General features: G+C 44.1%; 1 protein-coding gene across 1 annotated transcript in view; it reads left to right on the forward strand.

The window, feature by feature from the left end:
• The first annotated feature begins 7,263 nt into the window (after positions 1-7,263).
• Positions 7,264-22,592, forward strand: part of LOC121577751 (ankyrin repeat and SAM domain-containing protein 1A) — a 47,040-nt gene continuing 31,711 nt past the window's right edge. The window contains exons 1-3 of the mRNA XM_041891612.2: positions 7,264-7,319; positions 9,027-9,483; positions 21,922-21,994. Of these exons, the coding sequence (XP_041747546.2) occupies positions 9,193-9,483; positions 21,922-21,994 (364 nt within the window). The 5' untranslated portion in view covers positions 7,264-7,319; positions 9,027-9,192. The remainder of the gene's footprint in view (positions 7,320-9,026; positions 9,484-21,921; positions 21,995-22,592) is intronic.

The following is a 22,592-nucleotide window of genomic DNA, read 5'->3' on the forward strand; positions in this document are numbered from 1 at the left end:
ACAACTAGATGATAACCAGTCAATGTTCAGGTCACCAAGAAAATACATTTCTCTGTTAGCATCAGAGACCTTATCTAACATAACACACATACAGTATTCTACAGTTACTGGAAGTTTGCACTTGGTGGCCTATAGCAGTACCCTAAAAGAAGAGGCTTCAGATGAGGCAGGTGAACCTGCAACCACATCACTTATATTTCATTTGTCATGAGATCCTCTCTGAGCTTTACAGGAATATGGCTCTGAATATATACAGCAACACCTCCCTCGTAAACATTCCTGTATTTTGTATAGATGTTATATCCTTTTATTCCTACAAATTACTAATCTCATTAACTTTGTTTCTGAGGCTACATATATTTATATGAGCTAATTTTGTCCCTTTCCTGGGTAGCTTATCTAAAACTGAACTCATAATGATAATAGGTTGTATTTCTAATAATTATATTTCTGAAATTAACAAAGAAGGAATTTATGGATTTTTGAGCAGATTATGTTCAGCGGATGCCTTGTCTGATTCAGCTCGGCTGCAGCAGGGTGCTCTGCATAGCTGTCTTGCTGGACTGTTGGTCTCAATGGTGCAGGGGGGTGCTGTCCTGTCGGCATGGGGGGTAATGGGGTGGGGGGGTGCTGTCCTGTCAGCATGATGGGTAGTGGGGTGGGGTATTGAGTGGGGGCCAATGGAGTGGGGGGTTGCTGACCTCTCTGTGCAGAGTTTTGATCTCTCTGGGTGGAGAGCTGGGCTCTCTGTGCAGAGTACTGGACTCTCTGGGCGGAGTGCTAGCTTCTATAGGTGGAGTGTTGGACTCTCTGGGTGGAGTGCTGGCCTCTCTGGGTGGAGAGCTGGGCTCTATGGGCGGAGTGCTGGACTCTCTGGGCGGAGTGCTGGACTCTCTGGTTGGAGAGTTGGGCTCTCTGGGTGGATTGCTAGTGACTCTGGGTGGAGAGCTGGGCTCTCTGGGTGTGAGGCTGTGGTGTTTCTTATTTGCTGGCTTCTTTCTTCCCATATTGGCTGTGTACTTTAGCACCCTTGCAACGACTTTTGGTGGATGTGGTCTTGCATGTGCTGAGGGTGGATGTCTTTGTGGTGTGCAGAAAGACATTAGGCCTTAGTGGCCATAATGGCTACTTCTGCCATAGCTGGGGCCTCACGTTCTCTCATGTTCTTAGGTCGTTCGTTCCAGTGTGTATTATTATTGTCTTCGCTCCTATTAAAGTGTTCTCTGAAATTACTTTGAGGGCACTGAGTCATGGGGCACCATATTTTTCTCACCTCCATGCAGGTAGTAGTTCTCTTCCCCGTAGATGTTTGCTGTTGGAGTCACAGAGAATGAGTTCTTGGAGCTGAGCTGAGGTGGGAGTATTGGTTGAGCTATCAGTTGAGCTGAGGTGGTAGGGAGGTTGTTATTTGTTAGAGAGGGATCTGAGGGAGGAGGGTTGGTGTTGGTTGGAAAGGGATCTTCTGGAGGAGACTGGTTGGTGTGGAGAGGAATTGGGTGGAGTGGGATCTCCTGGAGGGCTGGTGGGAGTGAGTGGGTGGAAAACAGGGGGAGGTGGGCTGGGGTTAGTGACCCTGGGTAGCTGCTCCTTCAGGGCCTGTATGGTGTCCTCTCTGTTCTTCAGGGCCTGTATGGTGTCCTCTCTGTTCTTCAGGGCCTGTATGGTGTCCTCTCTGTTCTTCAGGGTCTGTATGGTGTCCTCTCTGTTCTTCAGGGCCTGTATGGTGTCCTCTCTGTTCTTCAGGGCCTGTATGGTGTCCTCTCTGTTCTTCAGGGCCTGTATGGTGTCCTCTCTGTTCTTCAGGGCCTGTATGGTGTCCTCTCTGTTCTTCAGGTGCTGTATGGTGTCCTCTCTGTTCTTCATGGCCTGTATGGTGTCCTCTCTGTTCTTCAGGGCCTGTATGGTGTCCTCTCTGTTCTTCAGCTCCTTTTTTGCTTCTAAAAGCTCTCTTCTCATCTCCTCCTTGATCTCCTCTACTTTTATCATTGTCACTGTCTTCATTTCTGAGGGTTCTTCTCTCATTTACTTTATTTCTCTCTGAACGCCCCTGACTTCTGATGTCAGGTTTTCTTAATGTAGGCAGCAGGGATCTTGATCCCTGTAACCAAGAAGCTTGATCTTGCAAGCTAGCCACTCAGCTAGCAAGTTAGCAAACCAAATGCATAGCTGGAGCCCTGAGCTGGAGATAATTTATTTGCCACATCTTAGATAGTTAACTTATAGTTATAAGCAGTGGTGTTGCAAGCACCCCCTTAGCTTTAGTGCGCCCCAAACCATTATATATCTTTTTACAAAATTGACGGTATTGAAAATCGTTCCGTCGGTATTCCAAAATACCCCAGTATACGGTACGGTATACCGCCCAAGCCTACTTCTCATACAATTGTAAGTGCTTTGTAAGTGTTTTGATGTCCTCAATTCAAAAGTGTCACTGTAATTTTGGAATAACTGAATTACATTTTCATACGAACTCACGTCATATGGAGGGACCTGAATTTTTTATCAAGGTCCTTATCACATCGTGCTATGACGAGTTTCATCCTGTGAGTGAATTCCTGCCTTGCGAAGTGTCCAGCCTGTGCCATCACACAGATACTTCCTATTCACTCTTATCACATACTTACCAGCAAATGGTAGTTTTTAAGTTTTCAACCCCATCCTTCCTCTCCTGTGCTCTCTTCCCCATCTATTCTAAACCATTCTTTCCTTTTGAACTTGGCCTGTAGTTCAATACTTTTCATGACTTCACATTTGGGTTTTCCTCAGCGGAAATGCATTGAAATGGCCACAATGACAAGCACACAATCCAATTGATTGTGATCATAGTCACGCACACAAATGCTCCTTTTTTTAGCCTAGCCCACAGCGCCTGGGACTGGGGGGTTAGAGTGTGAGTGTAGTGGGATTTGGCCGTCTTACCTCTGACCCTGTTCACATGCTCTCAATGTCTCCTAGCTCGCCTCTTCATAAGCAGTAGAGAGGATCTGGTTAGCCCTACCCTTCTCACTCATGCATGGATAAACAGGGATACTGTACCTTCACATCATCTCTTGATGGTACAGTCTTCATTATGAGGGTTGTTAGTGGTTATGAAATTCCAACCCTCTGTCACATTAGCATTGACCAGAGAAAAAGAAAAGAAAAGAAAAACGCATCGTTGACACAATTTTTGCCTGAGTTTCCCTGTCCATTAAATGACTGACACTTATTCTCAGTCAAGCGACATTTATTCTCTGTTCTACAGAGCATGTACATCTCTACTTCTCTGTCAATCAATACCAATCTGGAGTGAAATTGAAAACTCGTCTGTAACTATCTCCTTCTGAACATGGGAATAATGGTTTGTAATACAAGCACTTTGCTCATTGAAATGTGTGAAACTACATTCATAGAGCTGTGCAAGGGAGAGGATCTCTGCAGCAATATGTATTAGCCACCTTAGTGATAGTGATGCAAGGTGGCCAATATCTTTATCACCATTTTAATATCTCCTCCAGGTACTTGATCAATGTCATGTTGTCAAGGGCGTCTATCACTGTAAAGTGACCTCGCTGTCAACCGTCAGCAATATCTATGGATTCATTACCCTGCTTCATCACTCCTACCTTCATGTGCTTCATTTTATCTCTGCACTTGTTTCGCTCCATCTCTCTTTACTTCTATCTGGATTTAGATCTGTCCTCTCTATCTCAAACATACCACCAACGGAACTACCACTAAACTAAATTGGGATTGTGCTGTGCAGTTTGATCAATATAGATTTCAGCAGAATGTGTTGAGGGTGGACCTGGCATTGTTCTGAAAAAAATATCAGAGCAAGAGCATTTGACAGAACAACAAAGAGAATAGTTAATCTTTTTATTTTAAACATTTTTCACAGTTTTAGATTTTTAACATTTTTGTGGTGTTGTTCCTCAAATCATGTGGCAAGTGCAATAAAAAAGGGAATGTGTTTAATCCAGGGATCTCCAACCCTGTTCCTGGAGAGCCTCCCTCGACTCCAACCCCAGTTGTAACTAACCTGATTCATCTTATCAACCAGCTAATTATTAGAATCAGGTGTGCTAGATTAGGGTTGGAGCGAAAACCTACAGGACGGTAGCTTTCCAGGAACAGGGTTGGAGAGCCCTGGAATCTGTCACTAGCCATTGTCATCACTGGCTCCTAATGGGAAATCCACAAACAAAAAACTGTGCCTAGTATTGTTTTCATAGGGCACAGAATCAAGCATGAACTTACACTGGAAACTCTGCTCTTTGCTGGCCCTTTCACACATAAACACAAACACACAGTCACAGTCATGCATTCACATAGCATACACTGAGTATACAAAACATTAAGAATACCTGCTCTTTCCATGACATAGATTGACCAGGTGAATCCAGGTCAAAGCTATGATCCCTTACTGATGTTAAATCCACTTCACTCAGTGTAGATGAAGGGGAGGAGACAGGTTAAAGAAGGATTTTTAAGCCTTGAGACAATTGAGACATTAATTGTGTATGTGTGCCATTCAGAATGGGCAAGACAAAAGATTTAAGTGCCTTTGAACGGGGTATGGTAGTAGGTGTCAGGCGCATCGGTTTGTGTCAAGAACTGCAACGCTGCTGGGTGTTCCTAATGTTTGATATACTTAGTGTATTTTTCCCTCTCATTCCCTTTCTGCATGATGGTATGGTGCCATGCTGTGCTTTGATTTCCATTTTACTGTAGGAACTGCATGCTAACTCTACATCGGTATTTGTCCAGAAGTAATAACTGCAGTACATGATTCCAAGTTGTATAAAATTTAAGTAGCTAGTGTGACTAAAATAGTGTCTATGAATCTCATTGTCTGAGACTGATACAGTATTTAGTGTAGTTTCCAGGCATGCCAGTGTGATGGGCCATCTGGCTTTACTGTACCATTTGAATTAAAGAGATTGCTTCCAATACCTGTCCAGTTAAGCCACTTAAACAGGATCCCTATCAAGTTCTGAAGACTGGAAGGAGGAATAAACCAAAGGTTTACAAACCCTCGTGAATAGGAAGGACTTGTCAAGATCAGTGTGTGTCCACCTTTGCATCGGATATCATTTTCTCTAATACTGTATGTCTCTTCCACAGTTCCACAGTTTACTTCTCTTTGTTTATGAACATATTCACATGTTTTTCAGAGGTGACCATTCCCTGTTTGTAGAGGAAAGACATTTGTGGTGTACAGTCTCGGTCTGTTGGGATGTCACCTCTCGTCTCTACTCTGGGATGAAAGGACACTGATAGATATCCTGTGCTGGGTCTTCACTCAGCCATGCGTGCTCTCCTTCACATTCCTCTGCTGGGAGGTCAGCTCCATTTGTGACGGTTATGAGCCTTTCAGGACTGCCTGTCCATCTTGAATGAGCTCTCTGAGCTGTTGGATGTCTTTTGTTTTGTATTTGTGCCGACCTCAGACTTCATAGTCTTAGTGTCAGTTACCATTATCTTTTATGTTTTGTGTGAGTTGCTGTAGATCAGAGTAATTTGACCTTGTTCCCTGATGGACAATTGGCCTACTATTTTCCTTACAATGTTGAATCATTTAACATTATTTTAAAAGTGTGTGTCAGTTCAAACCGTAATTATAAGCCTACAGAACTCTTACAGATCATAATTTAATTACTGCTTCACAGTTGAATGTGTGTTTTCAACTGCACCACATTCAGGGCTAAGATACAGTACATGTGACAGGTTGACTTTGTAAGAGCTTCTAAGTTCTAAGAGTCTGAGAGTCAGTGTCACAGCCCAGGCAAATTCTCCAAATCCCTAATGAAATTCTCTTATGATTCTGAAGGATGAACTTCTCATCCTTAGCATACAGGCATAATAACCTTCTAATAAACTGAAATGAAATGTGTGGTTTCATTTTATACAAGGTGTCTCTGAGAGGTAGGCATCAGGCAGGGTTTTTCCTGTTTCCCCCCTGTTTTCACTAGTATGAATTATCTTGGTTCTAAGATTTGTATTCAAGCCAAACAGCTTGCTTCACAGAAGGCAATAACATCTCTGGTTATATATCTTTATAACACAATGGCCCCCTTTCACTTCCTAGAATGAATGCGGTCATCTGGGGCCTGTCCAGATGATGTAAAGCATGAGGTTTGCAGAGAGAAGTAATGATTTCAAGCACGAGGGAAGTAATGGAATTTCTGCAGTGTTATGAAAATGTAAATTGAGGGCCTGGGGATACATAGGTGCAAAGTACCTTCAAGACCAAATGCATAGGAACTCCAAAATCTAAAATGCAGTTGTGAGTCAGAGCCTACACAACAAACTGAAACACGGAGCGGTGCTTGCGTTGCATGTGTTTACTACATGGTGATGCTGTGTTTGCTGGCTGTGCTTCACTTGGTTGGAGTACCGTGTTCATGAGTCATCATCTCTGCCCTGGGGTTCTGCAGCCAGATGAAGGAGCAGACATATTTCTTCTTGTTGTAGTTCCTCTAATATACCGTTAAGGCATCATTACATCTCTGTAAACATTTATTGTACGCCCAGAACCTTTCCAAATTGATTTAATGGTTATGAATAATTTGGTTTATTACACCTCCGATTTGTTTGTCATTAGTCTGAAGTTGTCAGAGCCCAGTGTGTGTTATGGTGTACTGTAGAGTGTGGTGGTGTTCAGTGCTGAGCACTGTGCTCTCTCTCTCTCTCTCTCTCTCTCTCTCTCTCTCTCTCTCTCTCTCTCTCTCTCTCTCTCTCTCTCTCTCTCTCTCTCTCTCTCTCTCTCTCTCCCTGGCTAGGATGTTATCACTTGTGTCATGTACATACCAGCCCTACCAAAAGGGAAGAGGTGGGCAGGCCAGGGACTTGGCTGGCTGAGGGCACTGCAGGGTAGGGGTACACAGTGCATGGCAGCGGGTGCTGCTGAATGCTAAGGACGCCTTACAAGAGAGCCCTTTGTCAGAATCAACCCCTGATGAACAGACTGCTCAGGATATGAGAGTGTGTGGGATCTGTACTGCATTCTTCTCAAGTCATCAAGTCTCTTCATCCATTTTAACCATTGCAATGCCGAATGGAGCAAATATCTTGACTAGAAAATATACTCTACTAATTCATACAGGGGCTTATCCAAGACCCAGTGGTACAGCACACATTGTGGTGGAGGAATCCTCCCAGACAGTCCTCCCTCTGAACAGGCAGGCACCCCAGCTGTCAGTCTGAATTAGGCCAAGCCTCATATCCCCACCACGGATCAGGACAGGACAGACTAAGTCCTCCGATAGGGAGTCAGAGGACAGGCAAGGAAAGGGACGGTAGCTCCTCTCAGGATACAGTCAAGACAAAGTTTGCAGGTATGGGAAAGCTTATGAATGGGATTTCACATGGTGTTTTGAAAGCTATTACAGTTCCTGTAAGTAGCTGTTTTTGAATGACTTACTAACTGTTGCTGTGTTGGATGAGTTTTAGAATAACAAGCACAGAGAGAGCATCCTTTCTCTCTCTCTCTCTCTCTCTCTGTCTCTGTCTCTGTCTCTGTCTCTGTCTCTGTCTCTGTCTCTGTCTCTGTCTCTCTCTCTCTCTCTCTCTCTCTCTCTCTCTCTCTTCTCTCTCTCTCTCTCTCTCTCTCTCTCTCTCTCTCTCTCTCTCTCTCTCTCTCTCTCTCTCTCTCTCTCTCTCTCTCTCTCTCTCTCTCTCTCTCTCTCTCTCTCTCTCTCTCTCTCTCTCTCTCTCTCTCTCTCTCTCTCTCTCTCTCTCTCTCTCTCTCTCTCTCTCTCTCTCTCTCTCTCTCTCTCTCTCTCTGTGTGTGTGTGTGGTCTAACTTTACTATCATTTTGGGTTCCAAAAGTCCTCATAAGGATAGTAAAACAAGGAAGATTTTGACAAGGCTATTTTAGGCTTAGGGGTTAGGTTTAGAATTAGGGTTAGCGGTTAGGGGATAGGTTTAGGGTTAGGGTTAGGAGTTAGGGTTAGGGTTAGGTTTAGTTTTAGGGTTTGGGGTTTGGGGTTAGGGTTAGGTTAAGGGTTAGGGTTAGGGTTAGGGTTAGGGTTAGGTAAAATAAGATTTTGAATGGGAATAAAAGTTTTGTTCTCCACTTGGATAGTAAAACCAACGTGTGTGTGTGTGTATCACACACATTTTTGGATTTTCCTCCAGTTTTTTCACTCTAGTGTCTACTTTCAGCCATATGCTGAGTATATAAAACATTAAGAACACCTGCTCTTTCCATGACATAGACTGACCAGGTGAATCTAGGTGCAAGTTATGATCCCTTATTGATGTCTCTTCAATCAGTGTAGATGAAGGGGAGGAGACAGGTTAAATAAGGACTTTTAAGCCTTGACACAATTGAGACGTGGATTGTGTATGTGTGTCATTCAGAAGGTGGATGGGCAAGACAAAAAGACTGCAACGCTTCTGGGTTTTTCACTCTCAACTGTTTCCTGTGTGTTTCATGAATGGTCCACCACCCAAAGGACATCCAGCCAACTTGACACATCTGTGGGAAGCATTGGAGTCAACATGGGCCAGTATCCCTGTGAAATGCTTTCAACACCTCCATGCCCTGACGAATTGAGGCTGTTGTGAGGGCAAAAGGGGGTGCAACTCAATATTAGGAAAGCTTTCCTAATGTCTTGTAAACTCAGTGTATGTCCTGTCGGGAAGTTTCTCTAGCCATGCTTGTTTAAAATCCGGACCATTTGAACGATACTATGTTGGTTAAGAATAAGAGAGGAGGAAGATAGAGAGAGAAAGCAAGAGAGAGACATGCAGGGAGGGGAAGGAAAATGTTTTTTTTTTTTTTTACTATTTGAGGCAGCAGTCACTAAGGGGAGGGCAGCCGGATACAACTAGTGGGTGGCGTCTAATGATTGTATCTGAGCCATGGACACACGTAGCAGCAAGCTTCTCTTTTACATGCTCCCTTTCCCTAAACAAGAATAGATTTAATGTTTTAAACAGGAATAGATTTGATATATTTTAAACAGGAATAGATTTAGTAGGCAGTTTTCTGTCACACTGTTTCTTACATAATATCTTCTGTCTGGCTTTTTCTCAGAATTCACCCAGAAAACAACAATTCTGCACAGACTGAGACTCCTGGATCCTGCAGTGTTTTACAGCACTATCTACTCTTACCAGTGGCCACTGGCATAGGAGGAGAAACTGCTGCCTGAGGCCTGAGAACAGAGAGGCTACACTGCCACACAGGCAGCTCAACAGTCATGTCAGCCTCCCCCCTGGACGCTGATCCCATCTACGCCACGGTTGTCCACACTGCCAAGGCCAAAGCATGGGAGTCGCCAGGTGCTGTGGCTGTACCTCCAGTCAGGCTGAGGCCTCCGGTGGACCTGAAGCTGACCTGCAGCCTCTCCAAGTTGGACTCAGACCTGTTTGTGTCTCCCCTGAGTCAGGAGGATGGGGGTCTGAACGGCCGCTGTGAGTATGTGACCAACTGCAGCTCTGGGAAAAAACGGATGGAGAGATCGCCCTCCTTCACCTCAGAGTGGGATGAGGTAATACTATGGGTTCTCTGGGTGGGAGTAGAGGCAGGGATTGGCACTGGGAGAGTTAAGGCTTAGACAGGCTACCAATAGAGCTTTTTAACTCCTATAGGGGCTCAGGGGAAAGGAGGGGGAGTATTGTAATGAGTGATAAAGAGAGGAAGGAAGAAGAGTGAGAGGCAGGAGGGGAAGAGGCATCAGCGGCGCTGGCTTTACCTATACAGTCACTGCAGAATGCCTGCAGGCAAGTGCTGAACGCATGAGTGGCCTGATCACTCCCACCGATATCCCATAGCAGCCCTGGCACACAAGGCTAATTAGGCTTGGACTGTCACTCCAGATCCAGCCAGACTGCTTCCCAAGGGTCAGCCCATGCATGGCTCAATGTCTCCCCTGTTCCCACTGTTTCTCCTGCTCTCCGGTAGGCTAATGCAGGCCACAGCCCCAACCTCAACACTTACTGTATGTATACAGATTCCATCCTGGTCTAAAGCTGCATTGTGCTGAACTCTAGTCTAGATAGAGGTTATTGCCTCTTTTGACTCAGCAGTTTCTCCCCCCGTGGCCATGCCCCCTGTTGCTCCCTGGTTCCCCGGCCACCTCTTGCTCTCCCCTCTCCTCTCTGCTCCCTGACAGTACTGTTTACTCAGGCCCTGCTGGGTGGGGTGTCCTGTTCTCAAGGGCATCCTGTTTTGCAGCTGCCCCCGTGTGTCTGTTTCTCGTCTAGATTTAAGGGATTAATTTGGAGCAGGATGGGGGAGAGGACGCAGGGGCAAATACTTACTCAGACTTAACAACGTCCCTTTCCCCATTGGACAGTCCAGAGCCAGGCTCTATCACACACACACACGCGCACACGCACACGCACACACACACACACGCACACACACACACACACACACACACACACACACACACACACACACACACACACACACACACACACACACACACACACACACACACACACACACACACACACACTCACACTCACACTCACACTCACACTCACACACACACACACTCACACTCAAACACACACAAACACACACAGGGAGAGACGAAGCCACGGGTCGACACACACACACACTTGTCAAAATTGTCTGAAGTCATTTACCGGTATATTTGTAATTATGCTGGTCCTCCACACGGGAAAGCACTCTAGCAAGCAAGGGCTCATCACACTGGATGCTAATGTCATATATGATGACATCTATGATCAACAGCTTTACATCTTGAGTACATTTATTAAATTCTCTAAAGACACAAGTGTCCAAACAAGACATGTTAGAGATTGCATACCTCCATACCTCCAGTTATTAGTGATGCTTTGAATATCTCCAGTCATTAGTGATGCTTTGAATATCTCCAGTCATTAGTGATGCTTTGAATATCTCCATTCATTAGTGATGCTTTGAATATCTCCATTCATTAGTGATGCTTTGAATATCTCCATTCATTAGTGAGCTTACTTCAAATGACCTTTTTGTATCAGAGAGATTATTGTGGTTGTAGTGTTTGTGCGTGCGTGCACATCTATTTATAATATCTAGTTTGACAGATGTGTTCATGAACATTGGCAAAAAAACTCTGAAAAAAAAAATGTGGGTCTGCGTTGGCTCACCCAGCAAAACACGTAGGCCATGTTGCATCCACCTGATGTCCCCATCCCACTGCACCAGACTAACAGAGAGCAGGCTGTGCCATCATGGTTCGGGGATGTGAGAAAACCTGCTTGATTGAACATCTGATTAAAAGTCTCTGCTCTCATCATCTAGGCATGGAGCGAATGGGCAGTTCAGCAGTGAACATATTCCATAGGTAAAACAGGCATGACAATGAGATCCATGAAAAACCCCACGTCTTCAGTCATGTGTCTTTGAGGTGTCCTCTTGGTTCCACCATCAGTCCATTAGTCTGTACTGTGGCCTGTCCTAAATTAGTGATCCTGTTACATACCAATCTGACTTAACCCCCAGCCTCATATTACCTCCTGATGGCTAAACGTCACCATTCATTTGTAATATACCTGCAGTGAAAAGGCAATACTTATGGACCACACATTCTTATGGTGCCTAGATACTGAGAAAAAGTTCCATAAAGAGCTGCTGCTATGCAATCTGGCAAAGGGATTAACAGTCCAGGCTCCTAATTGCTAATTGGATGAAGTAGTTTAATGGCTATCCAGCTCAAAGCTTATAGCTGACAGTGATTATTCATGATCTACACAGATGGGTGTATAATTAACCAATTAACTTCTGTTTATATGGGGACTTTATATGTGGATACTATACATTACTATACAGATTTAACCCTGAGCGATAGACCCATGAGAGGCCCTGGTTAGGGTAAGCTTCCCAACAGGTCTTCTCCCTGGCTCCTTGGTGTGGGTAACAGAGCAGTGTGACAGCAGCATGGCATCAGCAGCAGAGATTGAAGTGCCCACTAAGAGGATTAGCATATAGTTCCCATCTGAATACAGCCTGATCACTTTAAGAGGAGCACAATTGATTTAATTGAGTCCATCAACAGGCCCTTGACTTCATAACTGTGCTATAATTTATATTTATTTGTGGTCACTATACTTGATTATTCCCACCCACTGTCGCACTAAACAAAGGCTTGCCACTCAAGAGCTTACTGGAAGATAGTGCATATGTGCATTCTACTGTAAGAACCTCAAAGAATGGGATCACAATTCACAATTCACTTTGAATAATCATCTATTATGTGATGCATTATGATACCTACACTGGCTAGGTTTTTGTACACATTTTCCACGAATTTGTTCTCACCTGATGTCCTGTACATCTGGCAAGAGTGATGATGTGATTTGTAGCTTGTTTTTGGACACAGGTCCAGGAATGGCTAAAGGATTGCAATATTTACCTGGAGCTAACCTTGCAGATAGCATTACTGGGTGATCTGAAAAGTCATAGTCAATCAATCAATAATATAATAATACTTTTAGCAAAAATGTTTATTTTTAATTCACAATCTGTAGAAGCAATGAGAATAGAAAGGTTCAGAACTTTTGTAAAACATCACAGTACGGTTGAAATATATACAGTGGGGAAAAAAGTATTTAGTCAGCCACCAATTGTGCAAGTTCTCCCACTTAAAAAGATGAGAGAGGCCTGTAATTTTCATCATAGGTACACATCAACTATGACAGACAAATTGAGAATTATTTTTCCAGAAAATCACATTGTAGGATTTTTTATGAATTTATTTGCAAATTATGGTGGAAAATAAGTATTTGGTCATCTACAAACAAGCAAGATTTCTGGCTCTCACAGACCTGTAACTTCTTCTTTAAGAGGCTCCTCTATCCTCCACTCGTTACCTGTATTAATGGCACCTGTTTTAACTTGTTATCAGTATAAAAGACACCTGTCCACAACCTCAAACAGTCACACTCCAAACTCCACTATAGCCAAGACCAAATAGCTGTCAAAGGACACCAGAAACAAAATTGTAGACCTGCACCAGGCTGGGAAGACTGAATCTGCAATAGGTAAGCAGCTTGGTTTGAAGAAATCAACTGTGGGAGCAATTATTAGGAAATGGAAGACATACAAGACCACTGATAATCTCCCTCGATCTGGGGCTCCACGCAAGATCTCACCCTGTGGGGTCAAAATTATCACAAGAACGGTGAGCAAAAATCCCAGAACCACACGGGGGGACCTAGTGAATGAGCTGCAGAGAGCTGGGACCAAAGTAACAAAGCCTACCATCAGTAACACACTACGCTGCCAGGGACTCAAATCCTGCAGTGCCAGACGTGTCCCCCTGCTTAAGCCAGTACATGTCCAGGCCCGTCTGAAGTTTGCTAGAGTGCATTTGGATGATCCAGAAGAGGATTGGGAGAATGTCATATGGTCAGATGAAACCAAAATATAACTTTTTGGTAAAAACTCAACTTGTCGTGTTTGGAGGACAAAGAATGCTGAGTTGCATCCAAAGAACACCATACCTACTGTGAAGCATGGGGGTGGAAACTTCATGCTTTGGGGCTGTTTTTCTGCAAAGGGACCAGGACGACTGATCCGTGTAAAGGAAAGAATGAATGGGGCCATGTATCGTGAGATTTTTAGTGAAAACCTCCTTCCATCAGCAAGGGCATTGAAGATGAAACGTGGCTGGGTCTTTCAGCATGACAATGATCCCAAACACACCGCCTGGGCAACGAAGGAGTGGCTTCGTAAGAAGCATTTCAAGGTCCTGGAGTGGCCTAGCCAGTCTCCAGATCTCAACCCCATAGAAAATCTTTGGAGGGAGTTGAAAGTCCGTGTTGCCCAGCGACAGCCCCAAAACATCACTGCTCTAGAGGAGATCTGCATGGAGGAATGGGCCAAAATACCAGCAACAGTGTGTGAAAACCTTGTGAAGACTTACAGAAAACGTTTGACCTGTGTCATTGCCAACAAAGGGTATATAACAAAGTATTGAGAAACTTTTGTTATTGACCAAATACTTATTTTCCACCATAATTTGCAAATAAATTCATAAAAAATCCTACAATGTGATTTTCTGGAAAAAAAATCTATTTTTGTCTGTCATAGTTGACGTGTACCTATGATGAAATTACAGGCCTCTCTCATCATTTTAAGTGGGAGAACTTGCACAATTGGTGGCTGACTAAATACTTTTTTCCCCCACTGTATGGCAAATAGAAATCCTATATGGATGGTGTTAAGAGATAGATGGGAGGTATTGAATAGAGTTGAAGGATGGGACTAATAACAAATAACAACAAATAATAACAAAGATAGCTAATAATGTAAGCATACTGTGTCCATAATAAGTATATAGGTTGTATGTTGGGAGCTTCTGGGAAAGAGCACAGTTAGAAAGATATGGCATATAGAAGCAAACCGGATGGACATCATGAAAATGATCGGAGAGGTTGAGAGTAGAAGAAGTTCAGAAGCAAAAAAATAATATATATATTTTACAATAGAATTATTGCAAAATTAACTCTGTCCATAAGGTGTAGATAGTAAGTATAGACCGGAAGTAGAGGCCTGGGCATTGTTGTTCACTAATTTACTCCAAGTAGGGAAAGGATTACATTTACATTTACATTTTAGTCATTTAGCAGACGCTCTTATCCAGAGCGACTTACAGTTAGTGAATACATATTTTATTTTTTTATACTGGCCCCCCGTGGGAAACGAACCCACAACCCTGGCGTTGCAAACGCCATGCTCTATCAACTGAGCTACATCCCTGCCGGCCATTCCCTCCCCTACCCTGGACGATGCTGGGCCAATTGTGCGCCACCCATGAGTCTCCCGGTCGCGGCCGGCTGCGACAGAGCCTGGATTCGAACCAGGATCTCTAGTGGCACAGTTAGCACTGCGATGCAGTGCCTTAGACCACTGCGCCACTCAGGATGGTGGGGTTGAAAAGTAATAAAGGGGAGTATGCAGTGGGGAGAACAAGTGTTTGGTGCACTGCCGATTTTGCGGGTTTTCCTGCTTGCAGAGCATGTGGAGGTCTGTGGTTTTTGTCATGGGTGCACTTCAAATGTGGGAGACGGAATCTAGAACAGAGGTCCGGAAAATCACATTGTATGATTTTGAGGTAGTTAATTTGCATTTTATTGCATGACATAAGTATTTGATACATCAGAAAAGCAGAACTTAATATTTGGTACAGAAACCTTTGTTTGCAATTACAGAGATCATACGTTTCCTGTAGGTCTTGACCAGGTTTGCACACACTGCAGCAGGGATTTTGGCCCACTCCTCCATACAGACCTTCTCCAGATCCTTCAGGTTTCGGGGCTGTCGCTGGGCAATACAGACTTTCAGCTCCCTCCAAAGATGTTCTATTGGGTTCAGGTCTGGAGACTGGCTAGGCCACTCCAGGACCTTGAAATGCTTCTTACGGAGCCACTCCTTAGTTAGTGTGTTTCGGGTCATTGTCATGCTGGAAGACCCAGCCACGACCCATCTTCAATGCTCTTACTGAGGGAAGGAGGTTGTTGGCAAAGATCTCGTGATACATGGCCCCATCCATCCTCCCCTCAATACGGTGCCGTTGTCCTTTCCCCTTTGCAGAAAAGCATCCCCAAAGAATGATGTTTCCACCTCCATGCTTCACGGTTGGGATGGTGTTCTTGGGGTTGTACTCATCCTTCTTCTTCCTCCAAACACGGCGAGTGGAGTTTAGACCAAAAAGCTCTATTTTTGTCTCATCAGACCACATGACCTTCTCCCATTCCTCCTCTGGATCATCCAGATGGTCATTGGCAAACTTCAGACGGGCCTGGACATGCGCTGGCTTGAGCAGGGGGACCTTGCGTGCGCTGCAGGATTTTAATCCATGACGGCGTAGTGTGTTACTAATGGTTTTCTTTGAGACTGTGGTCCCAGCTCTCTTCAGGTCATTGACCAGGTCCTGCCGTGTAGTTCTGGGCTGATCCCTCACCTTCCTCATGATCATTGATGCCCCACAAGGTGAGATCTTGCATGGAGCCCCAGACCGAGGGTGATTGACCGTCATCTTGAACTTCTTCCATTTTCTAATAATTGCGCCAACAGTTGTTGCCTTCTCACCAAGCTGCTTGCCTATTGTCCTGTAGCCCATCCCAGCCTTGTGCAGGTCTACAATTTTATCCCTGATGTCCTTACACAGCTCTCTGGTCTTGGCCATTGTGGAGAGGTTGGAGTCTGTTTGATTGAGTGTGTGGACAGGTGTCTTTTATACAGGTAACGAGTTCAAACAGGTGCAGTTAATACAGGTAATGAGTGGAGAACAGGAGGCCATCTTAAAGAAAAACTAACAAATCTGTGAAAGCCGGAATTCTTACTGGTTGGTAGGTGATCAAGTACTTGTGTCATGCAATAAAATGCAAATTAATTACTTGGGAGTCATGCAATGTGATTTTCTGGAGAAAAAAATTTGGATTCCGTCTCTCGCAGTTGAGGTGTACATATGATAAGGGTTGCAGACCTCTGCGTTCTTTGTGGGTGGGAGGACCTGCGGGGTCGGCAGTGTGTCGGATGCTTGTTCTCCCCACTGTATATATATATAAAAAAACATGGGGGATTGGAAGTGATGCAGACAATTACATTGATAGAAGATACAATATATCTGCAATATTAAGCTGATCCATTACCCCAGAAAAAATAAAAAATAAAAAGAACAACTCCAATAAGCAAAGAGAAATGACAGTCTATCATTATTTTAAGACATGAAGGTCAGTCAAGCCGGAAAATGTCAAGAACTTTGAAAGTTTCTTCAAGTGCAGTCGCAAAAACCATCAAGCGCTATGATGAAACTGGCTCTCATGCGGACCGCCACAGGAAAGGAGGATAAGTTCATTAGAGTTACCAGCCTCAGAAATCGGCAATTAACTGCACCTCAGATTGCAGCCCAAATAAATGCTTCACAGAGTTCAAGTAACAGACACATCTCAACATCAACTATTCAGAGGAGACTGTGTGTATCAGGCCTTCATGGTCGAATTGCTGCAAAGAAACCACTACTAAAGGACACCAATAAGAAGAAGAGACTTGCTTGGACCAAGAAACACGAGCAATGGACATTAGACCGGTGGTAATCTGTCCTTTGGTCTGATGAGTCCAAATTTGAGATTTTTGGTTCCAACCGCCGTGTCTTTGTGAGACGCAGAGTAGGTGAACGGATGATCTCCGCATGTGTGGTTCCCACCGTGAAGCATGGAGGAGGAAGTGTGATGGTGTGGAGGTGCTTTGCTGGTGACACGGTCTGTGATTTATTAAGAATTCAAGGCACACTTGACCAGCATGGCTACCACAGCATTCTGCAGAGATATGCCATCCCATCTGGTTTGCGCTTAGTGGGACTATCATTTGTTTTTCAACAGGACAATGACCCAAAACACACCTCCAGGCTGTGTAAGGCCTATTTGACCAAAGAGAGTGATTGAGTGCTGCATCAGATGACCTGGCCTCCACAATCACCCAACCCCAACCCAATTGAGATGGTTTGGGATGAGTTGGACCACATAGTGAAGGAAAAGCAGCCAACAAGTGCTCAGCATATGTGGGAACTCCTTCAAGACTGTTGGAAAAGCATTCCTCATGAAGCTGGTTGAGAGAATGCCAAGAGTGTGCAAAGCTGTCATCAAGGCAAAGAGTGGCTACTTTGAAGAATCTAAAATCTAAAATATATTTTGATTGGTTTAACACTTTTTTGGTTACTACATGATTCCATATGTGTTATTTCATAGTTTTGATGTCTTCACTATTATTTTACAATGTAGAAAATAGTAAAAATAAAGAAAACCCCTGAATGAGTAGGTGTGTGCAAACTTTTGATTGGCACTGTACAGTCGGAAAGTATTCAGACCCCTTGACTTTTTCCACATTTTGTTAGGTTATTCTAAAATGTATTAAATTGTTTTTTTTATATACATTTGCAAAAATGTCTAAAAACCTGTTTTCGCTTTGTGATAATAGGGCATTGTGTGTAGATTGATGAGGGAAAAAAATAATGTAATCAATTTTAGAATAAGGCTGTAGCGTAGCAAAATGTGGAAAAAGTCAAGCGGTCTGAATATTTTCCAAATGCACTGTGTATATGAGTGTGTGCTTTTGTATGTTATTGCTGTAAGAGCGAGTTAGCTATCATGCTCTAATTGTAATGGTCGCATAAGCTCCCTGCTTATTCACAGTTATTTCCATGCTAACACACAAATCACAAATCTACAGCCATCAACAAAATGTTGGTCCTGCACATCTAATGTGCTTCCTTGTGTCTATCGTCATGTCACGATCGTCACAAGAGGCAGACCAAGGCGCAGCGTGATAGGCGTACATCTTTTAATGAGTACTTTAACAATAACAACAAAACGAAACGTGAAGTCTAAAGGTTCACCAACACAAACCTATACAGATCAAGATCCCACAATAAACTAGTGCCAACCGGCTGCCTAAGTAAATCAAATCAAATCAAATCAAATTTTATTGGTCACATGCGCCGAATACAACAGGTGCAGACATTACAGTGAAATGCTTACTTACAGCCCTTAACCAACAGTGCATTTATTTTAAACAAAAAAGTAAGAATAAAACAACAACAAAAAAGTGTTGAGAAAAAAAGAGCAGAAGTAAAATAAAGTGACAGTAGGGAGGCTATATATACAATAAAATAAAGTGACAGTAGGGAGGCTATATATACAGGGGGGTACCGTTGCATAGTCAATGTGCGGGGGCACCCGGCTAGTTGAGGTAGTTGAGGTGATATGTACATGTGGGTAGAGTTAAAGTGACTATGCATAAATACTTAACAGAGTAGCAGCAGCGTAAAAAGGATGGGGTGGGGGGCAGTGCAAATAGTCCGGGTAGCCATGATTAGCTGTTCAGGAGTCTTATGGCTTGGGGGTAGAAGCTGTTGAGAAGTCTTTTGGACCTAGACTTGGCACTCCGGTACCGCTTGCCGTGCGGTAGCAGAGAGAACAGTCTATGACTAGGGTGACTGGAGTCTTTGACAATTTTGAGGGCCTTCCTCTGACACCGCCTGGTATAGAGGTCCTGGATGGCAGGGAGCTTTGCCCCAGTGATGTACTGGGCCGTACGCACTACCCTCTGTAGTGCCTTGCGGTCAGAGGCCAAGCAGTTGCCGTACCAGGCGGTGATGCAACCAGTCAGGATGCTCTCGATGGTGCAGCTGTAGAATTTTTTGAGGATCTGAGGACCCATGCCAAATCTTTTTAGTCTCCTGAGGGGAATAGGCTTTGTCGTGCCCTCTTCACGACTGTCTTGGTGTGTTTGGACCATGATAGTTCGTTGGTGATGTGGACACCAAGGAACTTGAAGCTCTCAACCTGTTCCACTACAGCCCCGTCGATGAGAATGGGGGCGTGCTCAGTCCTCTTTTTTTTCCTGTAGTCCACAATCATCTCCTTTGTCTTGGTCACGTTGAGGGAGAGGTTGTTGTCCTGGCACCACACGGCCAGATCTCTGATCTCCTCCCTATAGGCTGTCTCATCGTTGTCGGTGATCAGGCCTACCACTGTTGTGTCGTCGGCAAACTTAATGATGGTGTTGGAGTCGTGCCTGGCCATGCAGTCATGGGTGAACAGAGAGTACAGGAGGGGACTGAGCACGCACCCCTGAGGGGCCCCCGTGTTGAGGATCAGTGTGGCAGATGTGTTGTTACCTACCCTTACCACCTGGGGGCGGCCCGTCAGGAAGTCCAGGATCCAGTTGCAGAGGGAGGTGTTTAGTCCCAGGATCCTTAGCTTAGTGATGAGCTTTGAGGGCACTATGGTGTTGATGGCTGTAGATTCTGGATGGTCCCAATCAGAGACAACGAGAATCAGCTGCCTCTGATTGGGAACCACCCTGGCCAATATAGAAAACACGAACTAGAACGAAACATAGAAAATACAACATAGACACTTACACACCCTGGCTCAACATTAAAGAGTCCCCAGAGCCAGGGCGTGACACGTCAGGTACTTATATTTATTGTATTTTGTACTATTTTTGTCATTGTTATGATGTTTGATTACAAAATACCCAGTATGGTAATGACATGCAAACGACTAACAACGAATCTACAGCCATCAACATACTGTTGTCCTTCATATCTAATTTGCTTACTTGAGTCTATCATCAGAATAAACACCAATCAACGGGGATTGCTGGCTGGATAGTCCTTTCTTTAAAAACACAACGCAATAGAGTTACATAGTACGATCACATCTGTTACACATGTTAGCATTAGCACAGGGACACAGCCAGCCAGGGACATATTCCCTGGTCAAAGGAGTCATCCCTCCAGGCCTCTAGCCCCCAGTCCCTCGCTGTGGGAACATCTGCTTTCTCTGCTGCACCAACATGAAAAGGGTATTTTTATAGCCACCGTGTACCAGAACAGGGCACGGCGACGTCACAGCAACACAACCATGAGAATATCAGAGCTACAAGTGGGTTATTAAAAAAGAAAATGGCAGCACAGTGACTCATGTTTTAGTTAAAGCTGAACATCCTCGCTTCTTCCCTCCAGTTGATCAGGTGGTGGATATTAGTGATACTGCTTGTGGTTTGATGGGTTTTGAGCAGATAAATGGTTGTACTGTTAGCTTAGTCTTGTTTTTCCTCTTTAAGATGTGATTGGCACATCTTAGTCTTGGCATAGTAAATGTGTGCAAATTAGACCTATAAAAAACAGTAAGCATATCTAGCCAGAAAAAAATAGATTTAAAAAAAGATGATGTGGAACAGTTATGTAGCCTAAATTGTATTACTCTCAGGCCGAAAGAATGTCTTTAATTATAATGAGATGGAATTCCTCAAAAAGCAGCTTTTGGGCTGAGATAAGGTGCACTGGGGGCAATGTGGTGCTGGTAAGTGTGTGATATAGAATGTAACTGGGTTAATTCAAAGTGGAATATGTAAGGTCTGTATCGCTGGAGGGAGCTGCCATGCTTCCCACATGTCTGACTTCTAAATGAATCAAGGCTTTTCCTGAGTGTTGATGCCACTAGCAAAGTGCATAGGACTTCTCAAATACTAAATATTGCATCAAATAGCCCTTTCTTTGTCTCCAGTGTAATTAGTGAAAGCAAATTCAGATTTTCAGCCTGTTATAGTTGTAGAAAATACAGAGGTAATCACTGGATAGCACTGTATTATGGCATTAGCTACCACCTGAACAGTTAGTGTACAGTAAGCTCCCTCCATGGCTCTGAGAAGCTCTCTTCCCATAATCTCAGTCTGCCAACAGGAGAGGGTGCTGGAGAATGTCACACCAGTTCTCACACAACAATACAGGGCTGAACTGTACAATATTACTGCAATATTCTTCTTGACTTTACTTTTATAAGATACATTATTATCCTTTCTTTTCCAAGAGAGATGAGGTTTTAGGTCCATGATGTGCTGGATTGATCTGTGTTAACCTCCAGGCAGGCATGTATACACTCTGTATACTGCAGGTTTTCCCTTTCTGTTCAGAGATGGGGCATAGAGCCTTATTTAATCTCATAAAGGTCATTTCGCAGAGACCGTAAGCTATTTGGCCTGCCTGTTTCCCCTGGGCTTCGTGCACACAAGGTTCCAACACTTTAAATTGTGAGTGACCCTATTACCCTGCTGTGTTTTTGCTGAGTGGTGGAGGGAGTGTGAATGACCATCAAAACGCTACCGAAATGTTTGTGTTACTCTTCATCAACCCTCTGCCATCTTCAGCCCTCCTCCTCAGTCAGCCTCCATGTTCAATCAACATTACACTGTCTGTAAACACACATACAGAAGATGGATGAGCACATGTTGAAGCTTATTAAGCCTGTCTTAAGAAATGTTAGCAGTAAAGGATAAGGTTACAGACTCCGAAAATATACTATATTACGCTTACTTGTGTTATGGAAAGGATGAATATGTTTAATACTGCTATTGTTGAATCTGGGGGTAACCGTATATGGTTTGTTCTGCTCCTCCTCCTCAGATTGACAAGATTATGAACCTGATTGGAGCAGGCATCGAATCATCCAATGACAAGCAGTGCATATCCCCCCCAGGTAAATGTTATTTATTTGTATTGTCTTGAATACCTACATGTAGGTAAATGCTGCAGTAAGCTCTATGTCAGCCTTGTGATAGAGTGTTCTAGTAAAGGGTTAACCCGATTCATTACAAGTAGAATGTGCCTATGCTGTACAGTCTCACTAACAGCCAACAACCCTATTAACATAAATGATAGCCGGTGGGAATTCTGGTGGAGTACCCCACCCAGGTAGTGGCAGCGCTGGCAACACTGGCTGCAGTAACCCATGGGGGGAGGGTCGCACTCGGACAATCAGAGAGGGGGCAGAATACTGTGGCCTTGGCGGCACAGCATCATAATAGTCTGACTGCACAGGGGTGCTGGGGAAGAAGGGTCTCCACGGGGGACCAGCGTGTGTGTGTGTTGGGGGGAAGTGGGGTATCTGAGCTCCATTAGCCAGGAATATACATTGGCTTATCAAATCTTCCCATCCCTGCTCAATTTTAGCGTGCCTCTCAAACAGCTACAACGGTAGCTACAACGGTAAATGCATTCACATAGTAAGTCTACTCTTGAGCTAGGCTCTGGGGAGGGAACAACTGATAGAAAATATTACACGTCAATGGTGTAGA

The sequence above is a fragment of the Coregonus clupeaformis genome, chromosome 12, assembly GCF_020615455.1.
Source record: "Coregonus clupeaformis isolate EN_2021a chromosome 12, ASM2061545v1, whole genome shotgun sequence".
Lineage (NCBI taxonomy): Eukaryota > Metazoa > Chordata > Actinopteri > Salmoniformes > Salmonidae > Coregonus > Coregonus clupeaformis.